The following is a 21,480-nucleotide window of genomic DNA, read 5'->3' on the forward strand; positions in this document are numbered from 1 at the left end:
TTCTAGTGAATATGTTATTTTTGTATAATTTTAATTATAATACATGTTAAGTGAGCTGTAAGTCAAGCAAAGTAAATCTTACTAAGTGTATATTTCTACCAGAATTACATTTGAAAATATATACAATGTACTGAAAACTACTGTGAAAAACATTGCAAGCACTGCAGTTTCTGTAAGTTTCTGGTTTCAAAAACAGTATGAAAGGTGAGAAAAAAATTTCTATTTGAAGTAGTTTATTTTAATTTGTGAAACAATAGCATTTTTTTAATCTCGTTCATGTTTCACTACCATTTTGCTCCACTGATTTCTTTCATGCATGCAGTATTTGCTGTCATCTCTCTGCTTTCTCCCTAAAGAATGTATGCATAGTGTAAATGTAGTGTCCCTCAGCATCTTTCCAAACAGTGTCAAGAAATGTATGTAAATTTGTGCGTCTTTCATCTGTTGTTCAAAGTTCATTTTAGTTTACACAACTTCTGTCTTCATTTTGGTAATAAAGAAAACTGACTTAAAAAATTTCTATCTGTATTTTCTTCATTACTGATAAATACTGTTTTTATTGTATTATCTACATTATGTATTTTGTAACTGAAGAGATTTTTTAATGTATACATATTTTTGTTTCAACAGTAAACGTCAGTGTTTTATCCAATAGTGAATATTAAAAAAAAAAACACAAAACATGCAAACAAAAATTATTAAAATTAGAATTCTCCAATTTTTCGTTCAGTTCAAATTAGGTGGCTGCCATGCTACTTCACTAGTGGAGCAGGTATGTGAAATGTCTGTATAAATACACAGCCTGAGCACTTGGTCCATACTGATTTAATCTGTCTGCTTGAAACAGTCGTATCCCAAAAGGCAAGAGTTTTATACTGGGAGAAACTATACTGGTACATGATGCTTTCACACCAAGTGTAACTATTCTGATGTCACTTGCCATTGTACCAGCATAACTATTTCAAGTAAAAACATGCACCACATACTGGCTGCACTCATAATATTAAACTTCTCTTTTTGTAGCTAATGCCATAAAATAATTATACATTTAAAATATTATTCCAAGTAACGCTTCTCAAAACTGTTGTGCTTGCATTTATGTATGTCTTAAAAAGCTAAAAGAAAGTGTTGTCAAACCTGAAATATTTCATCAATTCAAATATAATCCCAACGTAGCTGGACTTTTTTCTCAGGTCTCCTGACTACAGTACTCTGGTTACAGCTGTCATCCAGTATAAAGATGCAAAAATCTCTCAGGTCTCTGTGGTATGTGCACAGTGTCATTTTGAATTCTCCCAATTATGCAATTAAAATAATTTAATCTTTGATGTAACAGCAGTACTGACACCACATGTAAGCACATGTTTTCAATACCCATGTCAATCTTAATTAATCTGCACAGGTTCTTAGAAATTCATCTGAAAGACATGGTCTGCCGTCAGTTTGAATGAAGCATCCTGGGACAAAGAAACAGTCGTTTCCCCAAGGCCTTCTAAAACCTGGACGCAGAGCTGATGCCACGAACTCCGCAAAGCTGCTGTCGTTGTGCAGCATCTCCTCCCTCAGTGCTGGGCTCCCCTTGCCCTCCCCATTAGCTGTGCCTTGTTGAAAGCAAAAAGCATTGCTTTCCAACACATGTGAAGTGTTGTTTTTTTCCCCCACTTTCTGCCTCAGAAATACCAGGAAAAGTGTATTGATCAGCTGGCTGAAGTGTGAAGCAGCTTGTACTGGAAGTGTATTTTCTCTCTTGGTCTTGTGTGGCTGCTGCTCCCACAGAAAGAATGACTTCTGCCCACTTTTCCCTGGGGCTTCCCACAGAAGTAGGCAATGGTAAAAAAATACTTTTTATTACGGTGACTGAGTAAATACATGAAAGAAGAGCCTGTAGCTACCTGATAACTCTTTAGGCACATTAGATATGCTTCTGAGGCTGCTTGGGGATAGTTTGATGATGCTGGGAACAATTTTTAAACCCGTGCTTAAAAAATAATAAGCCACAACTCGAAAGAATATTTTAACAACGCAGGACACTTTCTCTCTAGTTAACACAGCCTTTAGTCCTTTCCCTTTTTACCCCTCAGCAGACACAGACAAGACATCATTGACACTCGAGTTGCTATTTACATTACGTTTGTTTTATTTAGCTATTTTATTTACATCTTGTTTAAGATACCTTCGTATGAAAAATGGTGTAAAAGACCATTACAGTAAATGAGAACTCAAGTCCTACTTACTCAGTACCAAGAAAGAGTCATAATAAAAGACATTTTCCTATAAAATTTAAAGAAAAAAGACATTTCAGAAAACTTGCTGGCAAGAGGGTCTCTTCCGTAATAAAGAAAAGCTCCCTCACTCAGCTAAGTATCAGAAAAACGTAACATTTCTGATTGATAGATACCATCTTAGACATGCTCATTTCAGTAGCTCTCATCTCTTATAACTGGTAATCCTGGTGGACTCCCTTGACTGTGAATGCTTGTCCCTCCTGTGCGTCGTTGCTTGTGGTGTACAGCCTTTTCTTTACGGCTCCTCTTGCCGCCACTGAAACCATTGAAACTCCACTGTAATTGGGCTCTTACTTCATTAGAGATGGTAGACAATGAAGATATGTCATTTATGGGTAGAAGAAAGTTAGAGGAAGCCTTCTCTTTCGTTAGTTACTTACATCAGAATCAATAATATTGTCCCCTTATTTTTCAAAGCTGTGTGTCAAGTATATCTGTCAGAACATATTACTCAGTCGTGCAGTACAGAGCACATATCCTCATGTGCTTGTACACTGCCCTTCAGCAGTATCTGTCCTACTAGAAAGTCATAGGAAAAATCACTGAGGCAGAAAAAACATATAGCCTTGTTAGCATCTTTTTGTATTAAGGAATGGGATAGAAAACAGTATCACTTACTGTCATGGTGTCTTTTGCGTCATACATTTCCCCAGTAAATGTTTGCACAAAATCATAATTTTTTTTTTTAAAGTTTTTAAAAATGCTACAACTATATTGATTTTTTATTTCATTTTAAGGTAGACATGTACCTGCTGGGCACTTACCTGGCTCAAAAGCCAAGTTTTATTGTTTTAAATTGCTAAAAGCTGTTCATGGAGCTCTGGCTGTGGCAGCCAGATTACTGGAGATTGTTTGGGTAGGGAGAGATATTTGTTGTTTGCTCCTTTTTTCCTGCTGTGATTTTAATCTCAGTAAGCTACAGGAGTGTGTATTAATGAAATACTTTTGTACAAAACTAAGAAATCATTCTTCTTTTAATTAATATAGTCTTACAGCATCATATGATTCTCACTACACTTGCTGGGTACATGCTACCTTCACATGCTACCCAAGATCGAGTTCATTCTGGGTACCTGTAACATTGAGATTTGCTGGGTGCCACATGGTCCTTACATATTGAGCACCCACACCAAAGGAGCTGGAGCACAAAACAGCTCTGTTTAAACCCCTCTTGGACATTTCCTTTTGGAAAATGAAGGAGGAAGATGTTTTGACAGGCAGTGAGCAATGTTATGCAAGTCCCACAATTCAGTTATATCCATTTTCAATACAAGAAAATGCAAAGCATTAAAAGACAGTGAATTATAAATACCAGACATAATTATTTTTGAAAGAGGAATGACTCTTTTTTAGCTGCTATCAATTGAGAAATTATTTCCACTTATTATGTACAAATTCAAAGGTACTTATATCCCCAAAGACAAAAAAAAAAAAAGGAAGCATTTCAAAGCATCTGGAAACAAATGAGTAATTGCAATGTTTGAAATGAACAACCATCCTTTGGGTATTTGCAATACCCTGCCTCCAGCATGGACCACATAGTATTTGTATACATTTTTATGTCTGCAGTGGACCTATAGATGCATGTTACCTGTCTGGACTTCTATAACATTTATGGTAAATCCTTTTGTTGTGGCTGTTGTTGTTTTTCTCATTATGTGATTGTTGTTTAGATGTGTATCATCCTTTTTTTCCCCTCTCCAGAACTTTAGCTTGGCAGTGCCTGTTCTAGCAATGGTCTTGGCCTTCCACGGTTATAGTATTAACTATCCTTGTACAGCTGTTTAACTTTTTGGTACTACATTATGACTGTTTGGATGCTCATCAATGGATAATAATTTTTAAGATCTATGTTTTCTGTCTTTTTAGAGGTTTTGAATAGGTATATAAATCTTGTAAGCCTTTGATTCTAAGAAAAGTTCCAAATCAGACATAAAATCAAAGTCAACATTCATATAGGCAGTGCAGAAATAGCCATCATGGTTGGACAGCCTTTATAAGAGTCAGTACAACAAGGCAGCTCAAGAAGATGACAAACAAGAACATGCTTTTTTCCTGCCATTACCGGATGCAGCATTTTCAAATTCGTCCTCTAGCTCATAATTTTCCACTACTTCAGCTCAAAAGGAGTTCGTATTTTAGCTTCAGAATGATCTGAAAAAACGTACAAACTTATGCATAATATCCCTGCACACTCATTCGCACCCATTCAAATGTGGCTGCCAGGTGCTACCCTATGAGCATAGGAGAGCGTTTTATATCATTGGTTTTTCCCTTAAAAATGTGAATGACTGTAAAATGTTAAGGACCATGTAGAATCATCTGACTCTCATCTTTCCTTCAATGCATGCCTGCTAAGGGGGAAGGGAAGAAAGGCACAAGAAAGTGCTAACTTGCTTTTTTGTTTTCCAACAAAACTTAGAATCACTGAATGGTTGAGGTCGGAAGCGACCTCTGGAGATCATCTTGTCCAAACCCTCTGCTCAAGCAGAATACTTATTACAACACGTGCACTTATTATTTTTTGTACCAGCAATTGAATACATACGTGATTCTGTAAGAGTACAGAGAAATTCTGTGACATCGAAGGACATACATTCATGTAACGTTAGTGTGAATATATTAATGTTGCATATTAAGTTCTTAGCTCTTTAAGCAGAAGCAATAGCTTTAGTTTTCCATATACAAAGTGTACCTGTACCCTCTGTGTACATATGTAGATTGTGGCTCTCTCTTTAGACCTACTTCCCTTTAGAGTATCTGATACAGACTCCTTAAAGGAATTCACTCTGAATTTACATTTTCGGGTCCAGAAAATTTATCTTTCCAGTTAGTCGTCTTCACTGGGAAATTCTGCTTTACTTGCCAAAGCTCTTCATTGCTCTTTCCCATTATTCAAATAATGATTTATGCAAAAATGTTCAATTATTTTATTAGAAGTTAGAAATAAAACTTATTGAAAAAACGAGAACTTGAAAGTTGCCAATATTTTCCATTACATTTATAGAAACTTACTTTATTAGAGTACTAAGACAGGTATACAATAAACCTTTTCACGATATTGTTAAGAACTGATTCTCTCACATTAACATTGAATTTTTATGATTTAAAATAAGCTTGTTTTCAGCTAGAAAAAGAACGTATATAATGTATAAATACCTTATTGTTATACAGCACAAAGTGGAACTAGGATTTTGAGTCTATTTGGTACACACTGGAACACTAAAAAAACTCACTTAAAATCATTGCTGCTTATAATGTATATTTTTAATTGCTTAACAATTGCCACTGTAAAGCTAATCCAAATTTAATTTAGGGCAAAACTTTTTGATAACAAAGGTGTTTTTCAAAGTTGTTGAATGGCTATATGTAGTATGACATTAACATTACATCTAGTCACAGAATTAGTACTTCTGTTGACGTCATAAGATATTAAGCCAAAATTTCACATTGTTTTTGTACAATAGATATGTTAGGATATGATTTTTGAAAGCACTCAGGATGGGCTTCAGTCTGCTTTATTAGTAATTTGCAGTAGTTTTACAGCTGACCTTCGCTGGAGCAGACAGACCAGTGCAAAGTCCCAGTCATTTAAGAAAGAAGACAACTAAGTCAAAGATTAACTTTTAAAAAATTAATTTTCTATATTTTAATTAATATTAAAAATGAACCATAACACATATACTTTTAAAATACAAGACAGCCCAATTTCTGCCTGTCTTCAGAAGAAAGTACATAAAGAGCCTAAGACAGGTGAGAAGGCTGATGACAGCCATGCTCCAGGATATGGCTACTTTCCTGTCACTCTTTGGGGTGTGGGAGATAAAGGACAGAAATGTTGGAAAAGTATTGGCAATCATAAGAAATCAGACTTTCAAATGTTGTGAAACAGAAACCTGTATGAACAAATGGGTTGCAAGTAGGAAAAATAGGATGTGGGACAAGTAGGACAGTAGTAAGGATGGGGAATGCTGAATGAAAAGGAAATTATCTATAATATAGAGATAGAAAAATATGTAATGGTCAAATACTTAGGTCTCAGATGTCTTGCCAATACCAAGAAGATTAAAAATGAAAAACAAAGTCTTCCCCAGAACTATGGCAAATGAATATGAATATCATTGTACAAAGGAGCTATTGTTATTATATAGTAATTGGAGCTATTGTTACTATAAACAGTTTCTTCACTTGCCAGTGAAAATATCGTGTAGGCTTTTCTGTCACTGAATCATTTGGGGTGGGAATCTTACCACATCACAGTGTTCCAGTGGCACTGGAAATGCTGTTTACATCACTGAAAAATCTATGTCCCCATGGTAAAGACTTCTTAACATTGAATGAAAAAAGGAAAAAAATCCAAAAAATTCAACAGCAACAAAACAATCCCTAGTCTCTCTAAAAATAGGGATTAAAAGACCCTAATTTTTATCCTCCATAATTCTTTTTCATGGTTAAGAAGGTATAGAGGGGAAAACTTTGCTGTGTAAGGTCTCTAGAACTGGACTCTATAGAACTTACTGGTATTCTATCTGTTGAAACATATACGCTTTTCAATAAACTGCAACTAAATATCTATTTATATCTTCCTGATAATTCAGATTCATAAACACAAATGACAGAAGTTTAGAAAGGAAGGCATCAAATAGATAGGTGGATGTATGGATAAAGTAAGTTTTGGAAGATGTATCAGAAATTATACTTGTAATATTTAACTAGGAATGTTTAGGTTAAAAAAAGGAAAGAAAATGAATTCATGTGAAATGTCAACTTCAACATTGCTGACGGGGCAATACATAAATGATACATCATTATATTGCTGCACCATTATTTTTATTATTTATATAGTGTTTTTTAAGTCTTTCTGGAGAAAGAAAAATAACTTTGAAGTAATATCTGCCTGTTTAACTGCCTACCCATCCATGTAAATACATTCATTGAATTCTGGCTTATTACATAATAACATTCTGAAGAACAGTTCTATAATGAAACAACCCATACAATAGGCAATGAAATCGATTGCATAAGAAGTAAAATGTTCCCTTTCTTTTGCAAGAAGTTTTTGCTTTTCCAATTAAGAGTCCTGTCACATAGACTAACAAAGCATATATTCCTGTTAGCATGTACGTATTAAGAAATCCTCAAGAAAATAATTTTCAAATTATATTTGAATAAGTAAATACCTATTTTCTTAAAAAGTAATCAAGCAGAAATATGAAATCTTAAATTATATTCTTAAACTGAAATAGTCCACAATATATTGTGGAGGTTGAAGAGGAAGATGAAGATGACGCCAGTAGTAGCCCCATTAAAACTTTTATATTGCATTACATTACGATATGTTTTGGTGTCTGTTACAACAGTATTCAAGTAATCTCCTGTCAGAAAAATCTTGTTCTTATTTTGGCAACAGGCATAGATACAGCTGCAGACGTAAATGTACCACTGCACTGCTGGCTCACGCGTCACTCTGAGGCATGGTAACGCTAAGCGAGCAATGCTGATGTGCAAAAGCAACATACAAAAAACCCAGCAAGCCTGCGCAGTTTGCTCAGGCCATGGCATCAGACCAGGCAATTGTCACTAGCCAATTTCTGAGCTAGACCGACACATTCTTGAACCAGCTGGGTGCATGAACAATTACTGAGGTGGCTTTTTTTTTTTCCTAGCGTATTAGTCAGATACAAGTCCCCTCCTTTATAAGGGTCATCTGAGTTCACAAACACAACAGTTGTTGTTCTCAAAATCACAGTATTCAAAACTGTCTGTAACACTATTGCCTATTATGGAAACGTCAACTGAGTCAAAACAATAGAATATATTTTCTGAGATTTGTAATGAAGTAAAATTAGCTAAGCATCAGCTTTCATAATACAAATACAGAAAGCAAGATCAGGTGTGGAATATGTTTATTTTGAAGTGTATGAATGTGTTTTCAAGGTACAAGACTATACAAAATGAGGTCCTAACCCTATGATTATTTCATAATATGCATCGTTTTGCTCATACTGATTTATTTAAGACTAAGTGTGTGCAACTGTTTGCAGAGCAAACAGCCTGAACTAACTTATTTGAAGACTTTTTCATTCTACTTTAATTTAAAAATTACCTTTACAAGAAGAAATACTTTTTTAGCACTCTCTTAAACCTTTCAGTAATTCTGCTTAGCACCACTGCTAATTAATTATATTTGAAATGTGGAAAATGACAACTTTATCAACTAGTATTATGCTGAATATTTAAAATGTTTTTCTTAGGCTGGATGCTGATACTCTCAGTCTTGGAATGTTAAGATGTGGTGTTATTTGTTATTAAATGTTATTTATGCTCTGTGACTATACTGGAATTTTGGCAATGGGAAAATATTATATAGAAATTTTTTTTTTGCTTTTCTTATAATCAGGTTGTATACATGCTTAATATTCAGGACTCTTTATTTCCAGTGATTTCTAAATTCTTCATTTCTAAATATCCTTTAGCTTCCTGGCCTACAAATTAAAAGCTTTAGAAAATACCATTCTTTGGGTTGAATTTTATTAATAAATTTTAATTTTCTTTCTTTCAAGACACTCTTTTTAATGGTCTTGGACTTGGTGCTGTCATTGGCCTGGGAGTGGCAGCGCTTTTGTTAATCCTGGTTGTGACTGATGTTAGCTGCTTCTTTGTACGACAATGTGGATTGCTAATGTGCATCACCAGGAGGATCTGTGGGAAAAAGAGTGGTTCAAGTGGAAAAAGTAAAGAACTGGAAGAAGGAAAAGCTGCTTACTTGTGAGTATTAATCACATATTTTGGAAACATCATTGAAAGAAAAAGTTGACCGTCCAACTTACATTAACTTTATGACCATTTTGTGGTGTGGCAAAAGGAATTAATAAAATGTTTCTATTAATTGGAAAAGCTTTCCCCTGAAATGTATAGCATTTTTTTGTGGTCAGCTGGAACCATAAAAGAAAAATGGACACAAAAAAAGGCATTTGCCATACCCCACTTTAAGATGGTCTCTTTGTGCAGCTTGACACAAAGGAAATCAATCATAATTCAGTAAATCTGGGAGTAAAAGACATATTATTATGGAAAATCTGTGAAAGGGTGTTTATTCTCAGATAGAGCCCTTGATGGAAAATCTTGTTTCTTGCCCATAGACTTAGGAATAAAAATATTGTTGATTCTTAAAAATAGGAGTTCTGAGTTGGATGTGGGCGAGATGCTGGTTAGCGTGATTGTTCTTCATAGCAACAGTTAATGATTGCTGAACATAAGTGGTGAAAAAACAATCCTGACTCTCACCAATACCCTTGTATAGTGGCTACTTCATCAGACAAACGTGAATGAACTGATCATTTATGTGCAATTGTCTTTCCTTAAATTATAAGAGCAGATAGTGAGATCTCTGACAAAACAGTTCAGGAACTGATTGCATAAAATAATGGTGCTTTAAAGACCCAACATTTACAGGGTTTGCAAAAGGTAAGCTGGAGACAGGATTACTTATGGCCCCTCATTTTAGGCAGTTCCTTTTTTTCAACTAAGAAATGCATGATTTCCTCTATCTGATAGGCTTCTTATGTATACACTAGTATCTGTGAGAATGCTTTCTTCGTGTGGTTTAAAGAACATTTACTGGTCCAATTTCTGTGTGCTGTAGCTCTCCCAGTAGTCAGGCCTTGCAGTTCATTCTCCAGCAGCTTCCCAGATCCCATCCTTCCCTGGATGACTGTAGAGCAGACCAGATTTCGCAGCCCTCGTTATTCGTAGCTGTATCAGGCTTCTTCATTGTCGGTAGTGGAGGTGTAAATGTCTCTTTTTTGGTTTTAGTTCTGGCTGTTGGGATTCAGAGACTGTGTCTGTCTGAGGTAACTATTACATTTCTTGGTTGGGTTCTCAACCCTTTTTGAACAGCTCCATAGAATAAAACCAATCATATGCAGGCACACAATATTTACATCAAATAATGCTTCTGAAAAGAAGTTATGACATAAAATAGCTATTTCCTAATTCTCCACAGATTGCAGTAAGAGAAAGAATAACGGCATTTTTTCTATCATGTGAAGCCAGTGTGCCCAGGTCAACAGAATCAAGATGTGAAGCTTCTGAGTCAGCTGTCCTCTCCTATTGAGCACAGCACTTCAGTTTATGCTTTAATTTGCCATTCAAGAAGTGACCAAGTACGAATTGGTGTACAAACCCTCCTGAATGGGAAGACCTTAGTGAACTAAAGTTGCAAAATGTCACTTGACAGCAGTTTATACGTTGCTATCAACATCTCATCCCCAAATGCCATTCCATGCTATCCCAGAAAAGCATAAAGCTGGTCACTTAATATTAATTCCTCCATGACACTTCTTGTGCAAGAACAACTGTCTTATTTAATTATATTTCTTTCCTTGTTGGTGTAATCTTCAGTCAGTCAGATCTTAAAATATTTGGGGCTATTCTTATTTAGGCTCTTCTCTGCATAAATAAGCTGTGAGGCTAATATTTCAAGACAGGCTTGAGGATTCGAAATTTGAATTTATTTCATGCCAACTGCCATTCCCCAAAAGTCACTGACATTTCCCTGTTTTCAATATGTCAGTTCACATTCTGGATTTTTGAGTGAGTTTATGGTATGGTTCTTTATCACATTTTGATTGTAGGATATATGTATATATTCATTAATTTTGTTCCATATGTAATGAATGTAGATGATACAATGCACATAACAGACACAGCCACCTGGAACAGAAATGACATAATGTGTTTCCTACAAATCACTTTCCCTTCCGTGGAATTTTTAATTACTACACAGTCTGTACATTCCATACAGATCAATTCCTCAATCCTATGTGAATGCTGTTCATGAATAATGTCTTTTTTAGACTTTTGGTTATGCAATAATGTATGTTTGTCCATAAGACTATAGATGTACAGGCAAATCAAGTAGAACTTACCATTCCCTTCACCAGATCCATAATCTTTTCACAGATATGTGGTGGCCATGACAGTTATGTGCATCATCCACAGAAATGAACATTGTATCCATTTGTGTGTCTTGAAGTAGAATTTCACTTGCAGAGGTGAATAAGCACATGAAGGTTTTTTAAAAAATAACCAGAACCTTTTAGACTTCATTAAATCTTCCCTAGACAACTTCTTGGATACACATTTATCTGTGCTACACTTGTATTAACCTACAAAGATTTTACTTAAGGATACCTACCAGAGGATGGGAGAGTTTTCCAGGTACTTCCTGAATAGACTCACTATTGTAGTTGTAACAGCCTGTTGAATGATTGTGTTCTCAGGAACAGTATGAAAATGTGAGATATGAATTAGACAAGGGTTTTTGCTATGGCACATAGCAGTTTGACTGCTCTCTAGAACATCACAGGTCCAGAAAATAGTCTGTTAAATATAAAAGTGATTGTTCATCTATAACTTGGTTACCCTGTGTTTTCTAGACTGCCACTCATGAAGTTCCAGGATGAAATATTTACATGTAAAGGGGTTTTATTTTAGAAATATAAGATATATCGTGGTTATCCTTTGATCTGCCTTCCAAGAGTAAAATTATACACAAGTTAATTACCACTACTATTTTTAATAGCTGCAGTGAGCAGCTATTTCCATATCATGGCCACATTATTGAGAGCAGCCCTGTGGAGAAGGACTTGGGCCTACTGGTGGATAAAAAGCTAACAACGTGTGCTTGCAGCCCAGAAGGCCAACCGTACCCTGGGCTGCATCCAAAGAAGCATGGCCAGCAGGTTGAGGGAGGTGATTCTGCCCCTCTGCTCTGCTCTGGTGAGACCCCACCTGGAGTCCTGCGCCCAGCTCTGGAGCCCTCAGCACAGGAAGGACATGGGCCTGTTGGAGCAGGTCCAGAGGAGGGCCACAGAAATGATCATAGAATCATAGACTGATAGAATCATTAAGGTTGGAAAAGACTTCTAAGATCATCAAGTCCAACCATCAACCCGACACCACCATGCCCACTCAACCATGTCCTGAAGTGCCTTGTCTACACTTTTTTTGAACACCTCCAGTGGTAGTGACTCCACCACCTCCCTGGGCAGCCTGTTCCAATGCTTGACCACTCTCTCCGTAAAAAAATTTTCCCTAATATCTAGTCTAAACCTCCCTTGGTGCAACTTGAGGACATTTCCTTTCATCCTATTTCTAGTTACTTGGAAGAAGAGATCAACACCCACCTCACTACAACCCCCTTTCAGGTATGGGGCTCAGCCTCCTCTTCTCCAGACTAAAGACTCCCAATTCCCTCAGCTGCTCCTAACATTTGTTCTCCAGATCCCTCATCAGCTTTGTTGCCCTCCTCTGGACACGCTCCAGCAACTCAACATCCTTCCTTCAGTCCCAAAACTGAACACAGTATTCAAGGTGCAGCCTCACCAGTGCCGAGTACAGGGGCACGATCGCTTCCCTACTCCTGCTGGCCACACTATTTCTGATACAGGCCAGGATGCTGTTGGCCTTCTTGGCCACCTGGGCACACTGCTGGCTCATGTTCAGCTGCCTGTCAACCAGCACCCCCAGGTCCCTTTCCGCCGGGCAGCTCTCCAGCCACTCCTCCCCAAGCCTGTAGCGTTGCATGGGGTTCTTGTGACCCAAGTGCAGGACCCAGCACTTGGCCTTATTAATCCTCATACAGTTGACCTTGGCCCATCAATCCAGCCTGTCCAGATCCCTCTGCAGAGCCCTCTGACCCTTAAGCAGATCAACATGCCCACCCAATTTGGTGACAGGCTGAGAGATTTGGGGTTGTTCAACCTGGAGAAGAGAAGTCTCTGGTGAGATCTTATTGTAGCTTTTCAGTACTTAATGCGGGGTTATAAGAGAGACGGGGACAAACTTTTTGGGAAGAAAGACCTGTAGCAATAGGACAAGGGGTAATGGTTTTAACCTAAAAGAGGGTAGATTTAGATTGGACATAAGGAAGAAATTTTTCACAATGAGGTTGGTGAAACCCTGGCACAGGTTGCCCAGAGAGGTGGTAGATGGCCCATCCCTGGAAACATTCCAGGCCAGCCTGCACGGGGCTCTGAGCAACCTGATCTATTTGAAGGTGTCCCTGTCATTGCTGGGGACATTGAATTAGATGACCTTTGAAGGTCGCTTCCAGTGGAAACCTTTCTGTGATTCTATGATTGATTCTATGATTATCAACAAAAATGTAATGATAACATTCACTGTTCCATTTTACAATTCATTGTCAAATTGGCACAAAGGTTATTCGTTTGCTTTCATGTGAGAGACGAGCATTTTTTCCTAAAATGGGAGAAATACTACATAGAAACAACGAGTTTCTTCTACCAGTGTGAGCAGAAGGGGCTAGATTGTTGTCACACAAAAGCTCTTTACCCTGTTCTGGCATATGGGATTGCCACAATCTCAGGAGATTAAAGTACACTCCTTCAGTGTGTATACTAACAGAAAGGCTCTTTACACTGCCAGAAGATCTCAAGCATAACTAAGAATCAAGTCCTGTATTTATTACACTAGGTTGGGAAAATTTACATCTATTCCCATGAAGAGGCCATCATCTTATTATTTAGTCATAACAAAATGCTCTTTTGTGATTCTAATCCATGATGTTTGCAGAGTTAGGTAAGTAACCATGGATACAGGATGCTTGGAAGACTTCAAGGACTTGGGAACACGCTGTTAAATGCATCTTGGTAGTGTTAGTCACTGATAATTAGTTCTGCCTTTTCTTTGCCAACGTTTGAGAGAAGTGATCTTGGTAATTAGTTATGTGCAATGTATTTGGTTAATATGATGATATGAGACTGACTCTTTTAATAATTTTTAGGAAAGATGGATCAAAAGAACCAATAGTTGAAATGAGAACAGAGGATGAAAGAATTACCAGTCATGAAGATGGGAGCCCAGTAAATGAGCCAAATGAGACAACTCCCCTCACAGAACCAGAGTAAGTAACCTGACATTCCCCGGAGTTTCGCACAAGCTCCTCCTGGCTGAGAGGATGGACTGGGCTTCCCGCGCTCTGGCGGGGAGACAGACAGTAGCACCAGAATGGTGCGCTGTGGCAATGCAGTGTATGAGTGTGATTTTTTTTTCTCTCTTTTTTTTTTTTTTACAATAATTGATCTAAATCATGGTACCCCACATAGAATGGCTGAGGCTATCACTAGAGATTTTTTTTTCCTCTTCTTACTGTGTACAGTACGGAGTACAACCACATCCATCCCTTGGATGGCAACACCGCAATAGCAGCAATCCTGCAGCATATCTTTACACCACCACACCACCTCTTTGGAGGTTAGCAAATATCCAGGGAAATTTTCTGGCCCTCCCCGCTGCCCTGACTCCTGAGCTTCTCCTGTGCTCTTGGTGAAAACAGACCTCATGTCGGAGCTAGGGGACCCGCCGTGACTTCCCGGGCCTAGCCCTCCCCCTGACCAGGGTCCAGGAGCCCCACCTCAGCTCCAGCCTTGTCAGCAGCCCATGCCAGTCCTGGCCCTGCTGGGACACTGCCTGCTGCATTCAGGGGCTGGAAGGTGAGGTCAGGGCCTTGCCTGTGCTCTCTGTCTCTCGGGCAGCTCCAAAGCTTGCCCCAATACTCCCCCTCCACTCCCAGTTCACATCCAAATCCTGCCAGGGACCAGGGCCAGGCAGGTCACCGCCCTGACCGCTTCTCTCCCAGCCCCGGCACCCACAGCCACCTCACGCCCCCAGCCCTCCTGACCCTGCAGTGGGGCTGAGCAGGAGGACGGGGATTTTTTTAGTCAGGTGGAGCTGATCTTTACCTCATACCCAGGGCCCACACAGCAGCTATTAACCACCCTGCGGGAATAATCTGACTCACAGGAGTGGCCTTAGACAGGCTCGCACTCACATCCCCACGCACCCCCAGTCCGTAGGGCACAACGATTCCATGCTCCGGAAACCCAGCTCCTCACAGGGCGGTCCCTTCCTGCTTTCACGCCCTTAGCTGAGAGTTTAGCTCAGTATTTAAGCCTACGTGGTGCAATTGGATTAACAGCGCTGAAGGCCAGCCACTTTGCTCGGTTCCTTCATCCCCCCCTCCCATCCCTGCAAGCAGTTCCCAGCACAGAAAATGCAGCGGTTCCCCCTTGGGCTCGCAGGCTGCGGCTGCCCCCTGAGTCGTGGGGACCAGCCCTGGGCTCTGGGATCCCAGCTCAGCTGCTGGTGGTCAGGTCCTTTCCTTTGTTTTGCTGCTGCAGCTCCTGGAACACATTAAACTGGGTAGAATGGCTGGTGTTTGTACCTGAATAGCACTTTTCGAAACGTGTGTGGAGGATAAACTAACATTTGTGATAGGGCACAAGGAAGCTGGTATTTTGCTAAGCTTACTATCACAATGAAAGCTTCTGATGTGCTTTTTTTTTTTCTTCTGAAAATTTAGTTTGAAGAGAAAATAATTTCACACAGGTGATGACAGTACTGTTCTATTAAGAGCCCACCTAGTGGTGTTAAGGGACATGAACTGATTGCTCAAGAGTTTAATTTCTGAGCCTCCAAAGTTAATGGATTTGAAATTATTAAAGAAAACTCCAAGTTTCTTTGGTTTGAGCCCCAAGCTTTTCATGTGTTGTGAAAATCTCCTATTCGTGAAAGCATTAAAGCAGTCAGGGCTACGAAGACACCTCTGTAGGAAATATCAAAACTCACTTCTTGATTATTTAATGGAATCACAGTTGTTTTTTAAAAGGAGAGGATGTTCTTATAAAAGCCTTTTTCTCTTTCTGAAAATACAATAAAATATCCTTCCTTTCCACCACCTAGAACTGCAAATGCCAGAACTTTTAATAAGAAAAAACCCTGTGTTATTGGCTGTCATTGGCATTTGCAGTAAATGTTAAGTAACTGCACATTAAGCTATATACTTTAAAGAACCTGTACCTGAAGACTACAAACTTGTGTTAATTAAATGATTATGGAATTTGTTGAATGACTAGTGATATATTTGCTCTTCTTGTTAGAATTTATACTGAGGAGCACTGTAGAGAACCCACAGTTATCTAAGGAGTCAGGGGAATGTAGTTTTAAACATTGTACAAGTCCAGTGGGTGTTGGATATGTTAGTGGTTAAGGCACCAGGGCCACAGTTTTTCACACTTCAAGACTATTTGATCTTGCAAATACAAATGGGATGCATCTAGCAAGGGACACAATACAAGAAAAGATTAAGTTCAGTTCTTCCTGCTTGTCCCAGTCATTAGAACAGCTGACAAGAGTGAAATATGAGAAAGTTAAGAACAAAAACATTTTATTATCTTAGGGGAGAGGGAAAGAATCAGTCATTGGTGGCACGAAAAAATAACTAAATCATAAGAACAACTGATAAGGAGTTTGATGGGCATTATGTCCTTGGCAGAATAGGATTGCTAAGAGATAATAATGATGATGACCGTTTCCTTCTTGGTAATTTCTTCTCCCACAAACAAGGGCAAAAGGCAGCGGTCCAAAGTACAGCCGGATGGAGGTCAGCTACAGATTCTGGACAGTGTCACTTAGGAAACCAAAGATGAACAGAGCATCATGCAATCAGGACATCTGAAGGGACACTGCTACTAGGGCAGCGTGGAAAGACCTTCTGCTCAGACGCAAGTCATAACAGATGACACAGAGGAACAATATAAAGTATGGGTGAGATGCCACTAAAGGAAAGGAGGATGCAATAGGGTAGAAATAAGTCTCTGAGCAGAGATAACACAAAAACTCATAGTCAACAAGAGGTGCTGTCAGCCAGAAAGGCACAAACTGGGCAGGGCAAGGACAACCGGTGGGGATCTTGGAGAGAAGAGCTTAGGTTGCTGGAAGGAAGAGTTTCAGGGAGATTCCAGGCAGGCAATGCTCATACAAGGTGGGATTCATTCTGTCTAATTATGTCTGTCTTAAAGGTGTACAAGATAAGCCTTCAGCTTAAATTAGATGAAATATTGTGAATAATTAGTTGAATTATTTTGAATAATACCAAATAATACTCAGAACTTTTAAATGCAATTTAAGCATTTCTAGGAAATGTTTAATAAAGAAATTGCTTCATGTTAACAATAATGGAGTATTTTCATTATATTGCTCAGCATATTTTTCAGTAATCTACATTTTACCTTAAGTCAGATGATTTTTGTCAAAGCCAGGTTTGGGATCCATGTGTGGCAGATGACCACAAAGCACTTTTACCTAGAAGTCAGCAAGTTTTAATAATACTGGCATGAAATCAATTTAAGCTGTGCATTTCATGTTACATTTTTGTAATATGATTAAAATATCCCATGCAATGTGGTACTATAATTACATTTCTAGACTGACATTATTGTGTTTCCAGCATTGGCTGAGTTTTTCTTAGTATAAATGAAGCTGGGTGAATTTCAGTACCAAGATGGCTGGGAGCCCTTTTCCTATAAAAAACAGAAAGTAAATATTCTAGTTAAAGTTTTGTATGGGTAATATCAGCAGACTATTGCAGTTAGTCCACATTCAGTGCTAAAGAAAGTCAATATTATCAATGATTGATAACAGCCAGTGTCTGATTAAAGCAAAAGAGCTTTTTAAAGTTCTCTAGTGGTTTGGGGTTTTTTTTCAAAAAGGCTTTTATTTTAAAATGCTTTGAGATTTAAAAAGATTAGTCTGCTCAGCTAAAAAATATAAAATTATTTCAAATAGGTGTAGCTAAAGAAAAACTAGGTGTAGAAAAATTTAACATTTAAACTTGATTTAGTTAATTAAAAGAAGAAAATGAATGAATCTGCTAATAGAGATTAAATATGGATTAATATTTGAAACAAATGGAGATGAAAATTCCAAAATAACAAAAATGTTGTCATAGTCAAAACGGACAATGTCTAATGATAACTGAACTGATAACTTCACATCATATCCAAAAAAACCCACATGTTTTTAATGACAATAAGGTCAAAGGTGGATGCACTGCTTGATGAGAAAAAGATTTTGTTTGTAGATGTTGGGTTTTTTCCTTGCTTACATTGAAAGCAAGGCTAATTTTATCACACAGTTTGTATGAACACAGCTTTCAGTAATATCTACTGTCTTTCAATAGGGTTCTAGCAAATCTTCCTATTTCAAATAATTTCAAATTATCTGTAACATGCTCTTAATCCACTTCTCCAAAAACAATCTATTTAAATTTACAGACAGTGTATCCTGTCAATTGCCCAATTATTACTTTGACTAAATATTTCCTCCCTTTTAGCACCATCTTTTGAGATATTACTCTGCCTTTATATAAAACTAGATTAAATTAGGTCTTTTTTTGATACTAGTTTAAGTGCTTTGCATTATCAGGCCTTTAACACAGGTGCCCGCTCACCTAAAATGTGTCTCATGAGTCGTGCTTCCTTTGCCCCCGAGTTTTATCCTCTTTTAAAAATAGAATTTTGTTGATTCCACTGTTTCCATTCTCTCAGGTGTCATGTTGTGGGCTGAAATCTGTTTCCTTTGGGTGTGCCATGTGAAACAGACAATTACCAGAGACCTCCCTCTGTGCTTAAAGCCTGACAGCTGATATATATCCCACATTTTTTACTGTAATAGAACAAGTTAGTTTTCTCTTTGATTTCTCTCAGGTGTAGGTTGTGCTCATTGTTTAACCTCTAGATAAACAGCATCTTTCCTAGTTTGTTTCTGACGGCCTAAATTTCATAAGACTGGGAACTTGGGTATTGCTTTGGTTTATTTGTTGTTATTAAACATTGTTATTACAAGACATTCCTAAGGGATTCCTCAGACACATTTTGATCAATATATTGCTCTTTGGGACATCAGAGCAATCACAGTGGAAGTTTACTGAAACAACGGTTGTTCTTAATAAAAAGGCATATTCATGCTATTTCCTAGTTAAAAACCAGAAAGCAAACCCAAACTGGAGTCGCGATTAACAGCTCTTATGCCCAGGAGACATTATTATAGGAACATCTGAGTAGACCATACATTTTTTGACAGCTACATTTTTTGACAGCAAACTACTGGCTGTAGGGAATCAAGGATTTTCAAGACCTTTTTGAATTAAATCAGTGTTTCGTCTTTCCTGTAAAGTAAGGGTGGGGACTCTTTTGCTGTTGGAATTAAGGATTATAAACCCCAAAGGAATCTTTAGACTGTTTCTGAAATTAAAATACCATCTGAAGGTCTTCTTGCATTCAAATAAGAACAGCTTCTATCACAAGGATGAATGTAAGTAGCCAGCTTCTTATTGTGCCATTTCTTCAGAATTTTCACTAAGTTAATCTTAAAAGAGCTAGAAGTTATTAACACAGCTAGATTGTTTGGTCTAACAAAAATTAATTGTAGAAGTTTCTAAATAATAAAATAACTTCCATTACCTCCTTGTGCTATAAGAAGTTCTTTCCTTTACATATGTCTTGGCATAACCTCCAATGATAATGTCTTCTTTCGTATACAATTGGATTTACATGTAGAAACAGACATAAAAAAAGAGACATTCAGCAAAAGGCTTGACTGTAAGTGTTTCACAGTATCCTTGGGAACACATACTTGTGTAATGTCTAGAGTAAGGTTATCTGGCACTCTATTGTTTCTTTTGTCTTGAAGAAACTCCATTTTGGGCAGCAGCAATGTTCTTATTATGTGCCATTTAGCTTTTTCTGGCTTTGTATAAATGGAAAAAGTTAATATGAATTTCTTTAAAAGCAAAGAACCTCAGTAATTATACATTATTTTCAATAAATTATAGTTTTACAAACACTGTGGATTGTGTAAACAATGCATACGTTGTAGACTTAAATTCCAGATTATGTGTTATTTATGTGCTACCATGAGTCCTCTTTTCTTCTGATAGGAAGCTGCCACTAAAGGAGGAAAATGGGAAAGAAGCTTTAAATCCAGAAACCATAGAAATCAAAGTTGCTAATGACATCATCCAGTCAACAGAAGATGATAGCAAAGCATAACAAGATAAACTACAGCTGTCTGGATAACACATTTGGATTGAAGTAACCCTGTGACCAAAACTTTACAGCTGACCTTAATTTCTTGGGAAACTTAAGCTTGGAATAGTTAGTACCTGTGTACATATGATGAAACAGTTTCTGTCTACAGTTCCTTTCTATTTTTTTGTTAATGGTTTTAGTATGCAGTTTTGCTGACACCAAGTCCCATGGTATAAATTTGAAAAATCTGCAGAATAAGTACTGTAATTTATGGTATGACAAGGTACACCTTTTTAGAAGAGTACTTCACAAAGCACCCCTAACCATGAAAACACATCAGGTCTCTACAGACCCTACAGTGCAAACTACATACATAAAGTGCCATATACTACTGTATTTGTTTCCATTTACAATAAAGCAAAAGTTTAGGCTGCCTTTAAAAAAAAAACAAACCAGTCTCAGAATAATATTTAAGACCTTAGCGCTGGCAGACACTCAGTAGTCATTCCATCTCTGCTTATCACTTAAAAAAAAAAAGACACTTCAACATAAAGACAGCTCTACCTGCAGTTCCACCTGGGTTCTTCAGTATAATAAAAACTTGATGTACAGATTTAAAGAAAATTGGCTAAATATTTTGTACCAGTATATTGGCCTCAGCCTAACTGCATGAGTGTGACTCTGAAAGGCCCTAGGATGTTCAGTGCTTCAGGTTTTCTGTATTAATGTGTGCGAGGTGACATGTAAACTAAAATGAAGCAAAGATGTGAAAAGAAAACACTTTTTTGATCATAATCTTGGCTTGAAGTGAAACATTACAATAAACACAAGCTCAATTTATTTGTCCCAACATATTTATACATATATAGTATTTGTTCTTCTTTTAGTTCTAACCATTTAGTCGAGGGATAAAACTGCCTTTTAGTATAGTAGATAGATACATTTTCTCCCCAAATCAGTACATGAAATATTAAAAGTTTGCCTTATTAAAGTAACACTTGTTCCTTTATGACTTCATGCCCTTTGTCTTAACAAAAAATAATAACAGATGGAAAGGAGGACTTTGGTTAAACAGTTAGGAACAGTTTTAAAAATAACATCTTGCATTAGATCAAAGATTTTTTTTCCTGTTGAGCATTCCTTAAGATAATCCTTTCTATTATTCTAGATAAACCATATAGAAAACTAGATTGAAAAATTCTACTTGTCATGAATATATTGTAGAGTACCTTGTGGATTATCCACATCTAAGTCATACCTGAGGTTTAATTGTGGCTTTACTCAGCAAATTACATCTGTTC

The 21,480-nt window shown here is 37.5% G+C and overlaps 1 protein-coding gene across 2 annotated transcripts in view; it reads left to right on the plus strand.

Moving 5' to 3' along the window:
- Positions 1-20,200, plus strand: part of NCAM2 (neural cell adhesion molecule 2) — a gene marked incomplete at its 3' end in the record, with an annotated part of 311,617 nt that extends 291,417 nt beyond the window's left edge. For both annotated transcript variants that reach the window (XM_081997216.1, XM_081997218.1), the window contains 3 exons: positions 8,849-9,053; positions 14,095-14,214; positions 20,089-20,200. In XM_081997216.1, coding sequence (XP_081853342.1) covers positions 8,849-9,053; positions 14,095-14,214; positions 20,089-20,200 — 437 coding nt within the window. The remainder of the gene's footprint in view (positions 1-8,848; positions 9,054-14,094; positions 14,215-20,088) is intronic.
- Positions 20,201-21,480: the final 1,280 nt, after the last annotated feature.

Source organism: Phaethon aethereus, assembly GCF_964289735.1.
Source record: "Phaethon aethereus genome assembly, chromosome: 1".
NCBI classification, from domain to species: domain Eukaryota; kingdom Metazoa; phylum Chordata; class Aves; order Phaethontiformes; family Phaethontidae; genus Phaethon; species Phaethon aethereus.